The sequence below is a fragment of the Rutidosis leptorrhynchoides genome, chromosome 2 (assembly GCF_046630445.1).
Source record: "Rutidosis leptorrhynchoides isolate AG116_Rl617_1_P2 chromosome 2, CSIRO_AGI_Rlap_v1, whole genome shotgun sequence".
NCBI lineage: Eukaryota > Viridiplantae > Streptophyta > Magnoliopsida > Asterales > Asteraceae > Rutidosis > Rutidosis leptorrhynchoides.
This window is the reverse complement of record NC_092334.1, coordinates 510,422,386-510,433,586: the sequence shown is the minus strand read 5'-3', so window position 1 is coordinate 510,433,586 and position 11,201 is coordinate 510,422,386. Positions and strand designations below refer to the sequence as shown.

The 11,201-nt window shown below is 36.3% G+C and overlaps 2 protein-coding genes across 2 annotated transcripts; both read right to left on the bottom strand.

Annotated features, from left to right (window-relative positions):
• Nucleotides 1–4,238: 4,238 nt before the first annotated feature.
• Nucleotides 4,239–6,427, bottom strand: LOC139889540 (uncharacterized). Its single transcript, XM_071872488.1, has 5 exons — nucleotides 6,007–6,427; nucleotides 5,161–5,916; nucleotides 4,956–5,047; nucleotides 4,516–4,799; nucleotides 4,239–4,392 (listed from the first exon to the last, which is right to left on the bottom strand). Exons 1-5 carry the CDS (start codon nucleotides 6,425–6,427, stop codon nucleotides 4,239–4,241), a joined length of 1,707 nt encoding a protein of 568 aa, XP_071728589.1.
• A 16-nt stretch (nucleotides 6,428–6,443) lies between these two features.
• Nucleotides 6,444–7,968, bottom strand: LOC139889539 (uncharacterized). Its single transcript, XM_071872486.1, has 2 exons — nucleotides 7,194–7,968; nucleotides 6,444–6,991 (listed from the first exon to the last, which is right to left on the bottom strand). The coding sequence occupies exons 1-2, from the start codon at nucleotides 7,966–7,968 to the stop codon at nucleotides 6,444–6,446; spliced, it is 1,323 nt and encodes a 440-aa protein (XP_071728587.1).
• Between the last annotated feature and the right edge of the window lie 3,233 nt (nucleotides 7,969–11,201).

The following is an 11,201-nucleotide window of genomic DNA, read 5'->3' as shown; positions in this document are numbered from 1 at the left end:
ATCAGTCCTGTTAAACCAAGTATCATCAACCGGTTTCAGCTCTCCCCCAGTTTCCACAATCTTCGCCATCAACATTTTCTTCTTGTAGTAAGCTGCATCCTTCTTCTTAGGCATCTTGCATTCACGAGAGTAATGACCAGCTTTTCCACAATTGAAAAATATTGAATCATCATTCTTGGAATCATCAGCACGTTGTTGTTTTGATTGATTAGCTTTCTTGTAGTAAGAGCAAGACGATGAGTTTTTGCGTTGATTGATTGATTTGCCTTTAAACTTGTGTTTGTTTAAGGCTTTTGTGAAAATGGCTGACATCTTAACTAATTCAAGGTGAGAGTCATCAACATCAGAAAGATTCAACTCTTCAGAATCAGTTGATTCTTCAACAAGCACTTTCTTGGACAGGATTTTGGAAGTCGTAAAAAATTTGCTCTTCTTTTTGGCAATTAGGGCAAGTGGATCGCCGCGAGAAGACCCTTTCCTTCCTTCTTGAAGTTTAGACACTTCAGGTTGGTAATGCATAAGAACTCCAACAAGCTCATGAATAGTTAACTTGTCAATCTCTTTGGTAGATCGAACAATGGTTCTATAAGGAAGCCAATCAACATTGAGCTTTTTGAGAAATTTCATGTTGACTTCAGCATTTACTTTTATAATCTTGCACCTTTTCAACTCATTGAGGACACCATTGAAATGACGGTAGGTATCCTTGAGTTGTTCTTCGGGTTCCTGCTTGAAATCCTCATAAAATCTCAGAGCCTTATTCAGTTTAGTAACATCTGACATGTCATAACCTTCTTGTTGTCGTTTGATCTCTTCCCATATATCTTTTGCTGTGGTGTTGCTATCAACATTTTCAAACAACTCATACGGGATGGATTGCATAACAATGTTCTTTGCCTCTATGTCACCCTGAGATCTCTCACGTTTATCACCAGAAAGTTCATAGAGTGGAATTGGTATACCAGTATCCGGATGATAATCCACAACTAGACCATCTTTCAGAGAAGCCCATATGTATTTTGCTTTCTCACCCTTGTAGTCTATGTACTAAGTGATACGGTGAAGCCACTGAGTATACTTGCCATCAAACAACACTGAAGGACGGGAATCTGATCCAATGATCAAAGTATCTTGAGTAGACATCTTGAAATTGAGGTAGATTCGGTAAAGATTCGGTATTACATAAATCTAGGATGAAAGATCACAATAATCTAACAAAAATGTCAGATTCGGTATCTGGTTCGGTACTGTAGCAGATTCAGTAAGTGGTTCGGTACTGTAGCAGATTCGGTAGATATTCGGTAAACCAAATTCTGTATCAAAAACTGATCAGTAACACAAGCAACACACCCAGATTCAGTATAGATTCGGTAACCACAAGATTTGTAGTCTTAGAACACTTAAAACCAATGTATTAAGTGATACTGAGATCCTGATTCAGTATATGACTCAGTAGTTAAATTCTGTATGATTTTGAATGCAAATACAATCCAATTTCTTTGAATTAGATTCGGTAACCTTGTTGCACAAGGAAACAAGTTAGTAGCACACAAAATATCAAAGATACCGAATGTATTGGATACCGAATGCCAACTGTAGCAGTTGACAATACCGAGTCTAAGTATGAAAACTTAGAAATTCAATCGAATCCTTTCTCAAACCACACTAATTAGCTACGTATGATCAAACCGAATGTGATAGAATCACAAACACACCATAATCTGCAACACTTAATGAGAATTAACAACTTTGAAGCAGATTCGGTATGGCAGTTACAATACCGAATGTCGACCAAATCTTCAAAACTTGAAGAATTTATGAAATAAAACCGTCAGAAATGTGATTAAACACCTCACGATCACAATGAAACCTCAAATCTTTACTAAAAATCATAATCAAGCTGGAATTGATCAATACCGAGAGCTTTAGCCACGAACTCTAAAAATCAACTTGATTCTTCATAATTGATGTTAAAAAGCTGTAATGATGATCGAAACTCTTTCTAATCAACCTAATACACCTTCGCTGAACTTATCACAAGAATCTGAACGTCAGATTATCAGATTCGAATATACCGAATCTGATTCAATATACTGAGAGTATTCAGATTCTGTAATATTCAATCTCTGGATCGATCTAGTGATGTAATATCACTCCATGGAGGCTCTGATACCAAATGATAGGTCAGATCATGTTGAGATTAGAAGAAAAGACAAGTTAGAATGAGATTCGGTATGTATGAAGGAGACTCGGTATGAGAAAGAATCAATAAGATTTATATTCCACAACTTCTAGAACTCGTTTACAATGCAATGGCTATCTAATTAGGACTACTTAGGTTCCTTATATAGCCCTCTTCTAAGGAACTGTCATTTAAGCATGTTTCACATTAACACTATACAATTTCGGGGTCCTAACACGCTGATTACCAAATTACTAACAAGTCCGAAATCGAAATCGACGGCATCATCTGGAAAGGAAAAGCAGCCAATTCCAGTTGTCGACTTAACTTCCAAATCACCTCTCACCAAGCCGAGCTCTGCCAAACGCCCATACCAGACGCCGCCATCGTCGCAATGCAAAAAGTTGAAGCATCGCGACCCTACCCTTTTTAATAATCCGGTCATATCCGATTATGAGGGTGATCAATAAATGGGTAAGTCCTGAATATTATCTCATGATTACAACATTTGCGATGCTTATATTTCTTTGCTAATTTATAAATTGTGTCTTATTACAGGCGAATCAACCGATGTCCCAGTTTTTCCCAGCCCGAACACTTTTGATCAAATCACCGAACTGTTTCGCACTCCACCCGACTCCTATGGGGTGAGAGTTGACGGTTTATCAGGATATACTTGCGCCTCTTCTTCTGTGGCACTAGACCAGCGCCATCAGATGAAGCTGGCAATTCCTAACAAGCTTCGCCGCGAGTTCGTGAAGCTTCCTGCACCTGAAGCACAAAATTGCTTCGTGCAATATTTTTACATGGCGTTCAATTCCGCATACGACATGATGTGTCGTCAAGAACAATTCTTCAATGTTCTTGAGGCTGAAAAGGCCAAATATCTGACTGAGAAGGCTAAAGCTGCAGACAGCGAAAAGCGCTGTGTTGATCTGTCTTATGAGCTCACTGTAGCAAAAACTGCTATTGATGAATTAAAACAACAAGTTTCTGCTGCAGCAGATAAAGAAAATAATTTTCAAGCCACTATTAAAGCGCTAACAGAGGATGTTGCAAAGCTAACTGCAGAGCGGGACAACGCTCTAGCTGCTAAAGCGTCTGCGGAGCTTGAATTCACAAAGCTTCGCCAACATTTACCGGAGTTGTTGAGAAAAATTCTCAACTCGCAACCTATTTCCGCAAAGTTTTCAACATATGCAGCTGCGCTACAACTGCGCGAGAGGATGGAATTCATGGATCAGATTGCCATGCACTGCCCTTTGCCAGAGTCACTACTATCTGCAATAGATGATCGTTTATGCTCTGTATTAGACGCTCAAAATGCGTTTTCCGCTGCAAAGGAAAACATAGCGGACATTCCTATTCCAAAAATTACAGCGATAAGCGAGCAGGATGATGCTACTGCAGATGACATCATCAAGCTTGATTTATCTAAGGAATGAAAATGTACTATGTAAAATTAGCACGCAGCTATCTCTGCGTTATTATTAATAAAATTTTCGCTTATTTGTATATTTTTGCAAGTACTTATATTTATATAGCACTTTATCAGTAATATTCATAACACGGACTTGTCCTTTGCAATTTCCAACTTTTATTATCGTGCACATAATAAGAATGTACTTTTGCGAAACAATCTGTATGCACATATATTTATTCGTTATGAATCTTCTAAGTCCGCTAAAACGATCCTTAGGTAATCAATTAGCACCGCGAAGCATCTAAGTATGGCAAAATTAAATACTTAGGAAATTAAATTCCTTTCGCGATAATTAATTTCTGCGCAAGTGGGCAATTTCATCACTACGCAACAAAATATTGTAGAATATTTCACAAACTCTAAGTATTCCGCAAAGTATGATTATTCTTTATCAATACAAATAAATTTTTCGCATATTCTTACAAGTGTTTACTTCTCATATTCTTACAAGTGTGATCAAGACTTGCAAAAATTAAAATAAAAACACATAGAAAAATAGCAAATGCAGGTTTGACATCTCATTTTGTACTTTGAATACATGTGTGCATTGGCCAACACTTTATTTTTGCCAAGTTATGCATAATATCGCTTTAACAAAGCAGCATGCCACGCATTAGGGAGAGTTCGCCCTTCTATGTCTGCGAGTTTATATGATCCTGCCGCATTAAGTGCCACAACTTGATAAGGACCCTCCCCGTTAGGTCCTAATTTACCAAGTTTTTCTGCTCTACTCGCATCATTGTTTCACAACACCCATTTTCCTATATCAAAAGACAATGCGCGTACTCTTTTGTTGTAATATTTTGTGATTTGGTGTTTATTATTTGCCTCTTTGATAGCAGCTATTAACCTTCGCTCTTCAATGAAATTAAAATTTTCGCCTAATGCTTCGCCATTTGCTTCCTCATCGAAGTTAGCAACTCTATGCATTGGCACAAGAATTTCAGCGGGTATTACTGCTTCAGAATCATATACCAAACTAAAGGGTGTTTCCCCTGTAATCTTCTTGAAATTAGTGCGATGCGCCCACAATAAATTATGTAGCTCATCCACCCAACCAGTGCGCTTTTCATATAACCACTTTTTAATACCGCTTACAATGTCGCGGTTAGTTACTTCACACAAGCCATTAGCCTGTGGATGTACCACTGACGTAAACTTTTACACTATGTTTAAATCAGTGCACCATGTTTTAAAAGGATCTTTCGCTATCTGAGCACCATTATCGCTAATTAATTCGCGTGGAATGCCAAATCTGCAAACAATATATTCCCAAACATAATTACGCACTTGCACTCCGGTGATAGTGCGAACCACCTTAGCCTCAACCCATTTTGTAAAGTAGTCAATTGCCACAATTAGAAATTTGACATTGCCAGGACCTACAGGATATGGTCCTACGATATCAATAGCCCACTTGTAAATGGCCATGGCGAATTAACGGGAATCATATCATGCCTTGGCATCCTATTCTGCGGCGCATGCCTTTGGCAACTCTTGCACCGCTTAACAATCTTTGCCACATCGCGATATAAGGATGGCCAAAAGTAACCCATCCGCATAATTTTAGCCGCGATAGTTTTATATCCTGAATGCAATGTGCAGGAACTGTTATGTACTTCATCAATTATTATTTCTGCTTCAATTGGGCCAACACACCGCATCATTGGACCGCAATATGACTTACAATACAAAATGTCATTTTGAATGATATACATTGGTGTCCGCTCTCGAACTAAACGAGCTTCTCGATTATCATTTGGCAAAACATTATTGCGGATGTATTGCAAGATTGGTTCCATCCAATTTGGCTGTTCTTCTACAACATACGCTACCATTAAATCATTATCTATTGATTTGCCTGGCAATTCCTCAACCCAAACTTGCTTTTGAAAATGTGTAAATGTTAAAGCGGCCAGCTTACTTAATGCATCCGCTTTCTTATTTTGACTTCCTGGAACTTGGGCAAGCTTAAAATGCTTAAACCGCACAGTTGATTCTTGCAACAACTTCAAATATTTTTGCATTGAGGAGTCATGTGCTTCAAAAGATCCGTTAAACTGGTTTGCCACTAGCTGCGAATCCGTAAAAGCGCGCAACTTAGTGATACTCATTTTATGCGCAATATTTAAACCTGCAAGCAATGCTTCATATTCCGCTTCATTGTTTGTTACATCAAGATTGAAACGTAACGCGTACGTATGCTCCTCACCACTTGGGCTTGCTAACACTAAACCCGGACCAGCACCTTCTGTACATGAGGCTCCATCAGTAAATAAATCCCATGTCTCGCCTTGAGCTGGCTTTAATTATGTTCGCTCATTAATTACCTCCAACTCACCAGACATCTCTGCGAGATAATTGGCCAAAACTTGGCCCTTTATAGCATTGCGCGGAAGGTAAGAAATTTGATAAGTGCCTAATTCCACTGCCCACAATGCGAGCCTACCAGATATTTCTGGTTTTGTTAAGACTTGCTTGATTGGCATATTAGTTAGCACATATACTAGCTGCCCTTGAAAATACCTTCTTAAGCTTCGTGATGTTAATATGAGTGCATACACAAGTTTTTCAATAGGTGCATAGTTTATCTCGCTTCCTGCAAGAGCTTTGCTGAAAAAGTACACATGCTTTTGTATTTTATCCCTTTTCGCAACGAAAACTGAACCAAAAGCTTCATTTGCCACCGATATATAAAGGTAAAGAGTTTCGCCATCAATTGGCGCTGTTAACGTAGGCAAAGTTTTCAATAACTTCTTCATTTCCTGAAACGCGACTTCAGCTTCGCTTGTCCAAACAAAGCTTTTTTTGTTTCAAGCAGCCTTTCAAAGTTTTGAAAAATGGTAATTGCCTTTCAGCGGCTTTAGACAAGAAACGCGTTAACGCGGCAAACTTCCCCGTCAAACTTTGCACTTCTTTAACCATCTTAGGCGCAGTCATATTTTCAATGGCCGCGATTTTCTTTGGGTTAGCTTGAATACCTTGCTCAGTAACAAGATATCCCAAAAATTTTCCCTCAGTTTCACCAAAACTACACTTCAACGGATTAAGCTTCATATTTATTCTGTGCAGCGTATCAAATGTTTCCCGCATATCATTTAAAATACGCGCTTGCGTTGTGCTTTTAATTACCAAATCATCCACATAAGCCTCGAGATTACGCCCAATTTGTTTTTCAAACGCAGTGTCAATTAACCGTTGATATGTTGCACCCGCATTGATTAAACCGAAAGGCATCATTATGTGAGAAACTATGTCTTTGCCTGTATGGAAAGCGGTTTTATCTGCGTCCTCCCTAGCCATTGGGATCTGATGATATCCCCTCGCTGCATCCAAAAAACATTTATATGGAAAAACATGTAACGATTCCACTTTAAAATCAATTTCTGGAAGCGGATAATTATCTTTAGGACACGCTTTATTTAGATCCTTGAAGTCAATGCACATTCTCCACGAGCCATCAGGGTTTTTTTTATACCAAAACTGGGTTCGTAATCCATGATTGATATTGAACTTCGCGCAAAATACCAGCTGCCACCAACTTTGTTACTTCTTCGCATAGCCACTTAGCTCGATCTGGGGCCATGCCTCTACGCTTCTGTACTACAGGTTTTAAAGCAGGGTATACATTAAGTCTGTGTTCCGCAATATGACGCGGAACACCAGTCATATCATTTTCGCACCAAGAAAAAATATCCATATGCTGCACGAGTAACTGCACGATTTGTTTTTTGGTATCCGCACTAACATTGCATCCAACTTTAATTTTTTGATTAGGATATTCAGGATTAACCACTACCATGTTGTCTGCAACATCAGCGGTTTCTTGAACTGCACTTTTCACATTAACAGCCGCACAAATAGGCATGATGCTCACTGAACTTATCGTCGCGACGCCTTTATGCGTTGTAAATTTAACCATGCCATGAATGGTAGATGGAACGATTCCAAATTTTCCCAACGCAGATCTGCCCAATATCTTGTTATAGCGAGAAGAAGTCCGCATAACATAGAAATCTAGCCGTGCTTGACGCGCTAAACTAGCATCATTTTCATCAAAAACCTCAACATCTAAAGGCAATAATCCCATAGGCAATGAAGATTCTCCCGCAAAACCAGTTAGCGAGGCTGCGGTTGGTTGTAAATTCGCCCTAATACTCTCTGGAAGTTGGACAAAACATTGCTCATAAACAATGTCAACACTGCTGCCATTATCAACATGAACTTTCATAATTATGATTCCAGTCTGCGCGATTTTGCACAATATTACTATCGGCATTTCAGAGAAATCGTCGCTTTGCATTTTTGGAAAACTTATTGGCGCGGATTGCCAATTTTGAAACATTTTTGCTAATTTTCACTTTCTTCCCCGTTTTTGAGCATTTGCTTGCATAGCGACAGCAATACCGCTGTCAATTCCTTTATCGGTCATTACTTCAAAAAACAAGCAAGTTACCACAGATTATGAATGTATACACCTGTGAATCATCAAAACAATACACGATTAGAATTAAACAAGCCAATTAATTGTTTTGATAGCACAAAACAAGAAATTCCGAGCTTAATTTTAAAACGTGTCCCACGAATGGCGCCAATTGATCAATCCATAATTAATGAATTGCTTAATTAAGGATTGAGTGCAATGATAAAGATGGAGGATGGGATGTTTGATGATTATTTTGGGCCTTGGTGATCGTCTTTCACTTTTCAATCAAGTGATCAACCACCCCGACCCGGTCTTGATTGTTAATTAGAATAATTCACCTTAACTCAATGTAAAAGTTTCTTGGGCAAGATCACAAGGGAAAATTACAAAGGTCTGGGAAAATGGCAGAGAATCAACAACTTATAAATGAGAGGCCAGGCTCTCTATTTATAGTACTTAGAATATTTACGGTCTGCGGATTGTCTAATCATCCGCGCTGACTTAGCAAAACAATCCGCAATCTTTGATTAATGCGGCAACTAATCCGTTATCCTTATTTTCAGCAAATATCTCAAACCCTTCAAATACACTTCGCGTAACTTCTACTTTCAGCATTTAATACTTAAAACATGCATATACAATGCTATGTATATGATCATGTAACCTTCACACATTGTATGACTGACCAGTATTGGTAACGTTAATATAACGCCATATGTTTGTAAGTAACATCCCGTAAGGTATCAAATCTGTCTCAGTATCCAATGCCTCTTGCATCCAAAGCAATAATTTTATCCGACGTTAAAATGGATACAATTAAGTATCTATAACATCAGTATGACCTTTATTACAAGCACATAATTTTTAGTTGCTTATCGACACAATATGTTACTACGGATAATATCATATAATTTATTGACATTCTTACGAAGGTGACTAACACAAATAACATGATGTGTTAGACAAATTGTTTTAAAGTGAAACTTAGTAGTTGTGCGAACAACTTCACCTATATTGACTTCAGTGAAATGATTAACCATACTACTCTGGAAAAATTAACAGCATCAGAGTAAAAAATTTTGCCTAGGTCAGTCAGGACTAAGGGATCTTTGAAGTTTTTCAATGTCCAAACATAACGTATGACATCAATCTTGAAATGTATTAAATTGACGGTACGTTTAAATTTTTTTTAAAAACTATAGTTATCATGAACACGACCGAATAAACACGAAAGTTGTCCGTGATAAACAATCTAGCTGCAAATTTTCAAACATTTAGAACTCTTGTGCAACATGTAGGTTATTGTTATCGAGATCAACAACATTACAACACTTGGTTATACTGATTTGCCTTATATAATCATACACTTCGTATATTAATTTTTTTTTTATTTTTTTATTTTTTTTATTTTTTTTGAAATCAGAAAAATAAATTGGAGCAAAAGTGAGTTTTTAGCTGGAAAAGAGAAAATTTGTTGTTTGTACTTTACTCGTCTAGGTGAGTGTTTATGTAGGAAACTAGGGTTTCCATCAGGGTTTCACAAAATCGGATGTGCCATATCCGAATTGCATAATTTTCTGACAAACTCGAAAGCGGTTATCTTACGATTATCTTCAATTTGTTTATATCACACCAAAATGTTTTAATAAAATGAACTAACTGATTCTTATTTAAAGATGTTTAATCATGTTAAATCACAATCACAAATCATTTATTCAAAACATTCTGTTATTATATTTTAAATTTTTCTAATGACTATTTAAGAGTTATCATTAAGAGATTAAGACATGCTAGAATTACTTGTACATTAATAAAACTCAACCACTTCCTTGAAAAATAACCACCCATGTACCATCATTTTATACACTAATTTTGATTTTTAATGACAACCTTAAGACCTCTCACTATGGTACTATCTTAATTCGTTACCTGGACTACGTGGCTTCATTATCCTTCATTATGTGTTGGTTGCCATAGGCACACATTCATTATACATATTCATTATACACATTCACCATGAATATAACGAATGGATTATAAGATATATGGGCCCTAAATCACTTTTTAAATTAAAACTCCCCTTTCATTAGATTTACAAGTTAATATGCATGTTGTACAAGTTAATATGCATGTTGTACAAGTTAATATTTATAAAAATATTAGTTTTATGTTATTTAATATAAATATAAAAATAAATTAAATAATGACGTGTCAGTTAAGAGGAAGATGTTTTAACCATGATAGGCAGTGTTTAGTTATAGAATTTTATGAGTTACTTATAATATTTAGGTGTTGATGTAGCGCTGATGTGGCAGTTAAGAGGATGAATAGTATTAGCCACGATAGGGAGTGGCCTAAGAGTTGTCAATAAGAAAATTCTTTATATTTTTTGATTCACAAGCTTCAATAAAATGAAAATTAATTTACTATAGATTATTATTAAATTCCAAGTGTATAACAATCCAACTAATTATTAATCAATAATATTAATAACTACTATCGATCTAAATCTAATTAGCATAGCCATAACAATAATTGGTCAGAATCGTCTCAACATTTTAAAGATCCCAGATGAAAATAAAAATGGGTCCACATATACGTTAATTTTTTTTACTACGCATAAAAAATAGTACTCCAATTTATATATTTATTTACTTACACTGTATTTAACTATTAAAAACAAGGTATTTTAACTTTAACTGACAATTTTATTATTTGATTTAATTAAATATATTGAGAAAAATATTTACATATTCAAAATTTTGAGTCATTCCAAATTTTTAGGTCCTATGCGGTTGACTATCTTGCCTATGCTCGAAGACACCTCTGTAATTAGTCTGTAATTGGTCATGACAATTTATGATAGGGAACCAATTACAAAAAATAATTTTTTGAAATTAAAGTGGATTTCATATTTTTCGATTCACAAGCTTCAATGAAATGTAATTTAATTTACTTTAGATTATTAAATTCCAAGTCTACAACAATCAAACTAACTGATTAATCAATAATATTTTTAACTACTTATCGATCTAAATCTAATTAGCATTGCCATAACAATAATTGGTCATGACAATTTATGATAGGGAACCAATTGCATAGAATAAAAT

Coding starts and splice junctions, on each gene's coding strand:
- LOC139889540 (XM_071872488.1), bottom strand. CDS start 6,427: ATGAAGAAGTTATTGAAAACTTTGCCTACGTTAACAGCGCCAATTGAT. Junction 5,917..6,006: donor TTATCTCGCAGAGATGTCTG/GTGAGTTGGAGG, acceptor CCTCATGTACAG/AAGGTGCTGGTCCGGGTTTA. Junction 5,048..5,160: donor GATTGTTAAGCGGTGCAAGA/GTTGCCAAAGGC, acceptor CATATCCTGTAG/GTCCTGGCAATGTCAAATTT.
- LOC139889539 (XM_071872486.1), bottom strand. CDS start 7,968: ATGCAAAGCGACGATTTCTCTGAAATGCCGATAGTAATATTGTGCAAA. Junction 6,992..7,193: donor AACAAAGTTGGTGGCAGCTG/GTATTTTGCGCG, acceptor TTTTGGATGCAG/CGAGGGGATATCATCAGATC.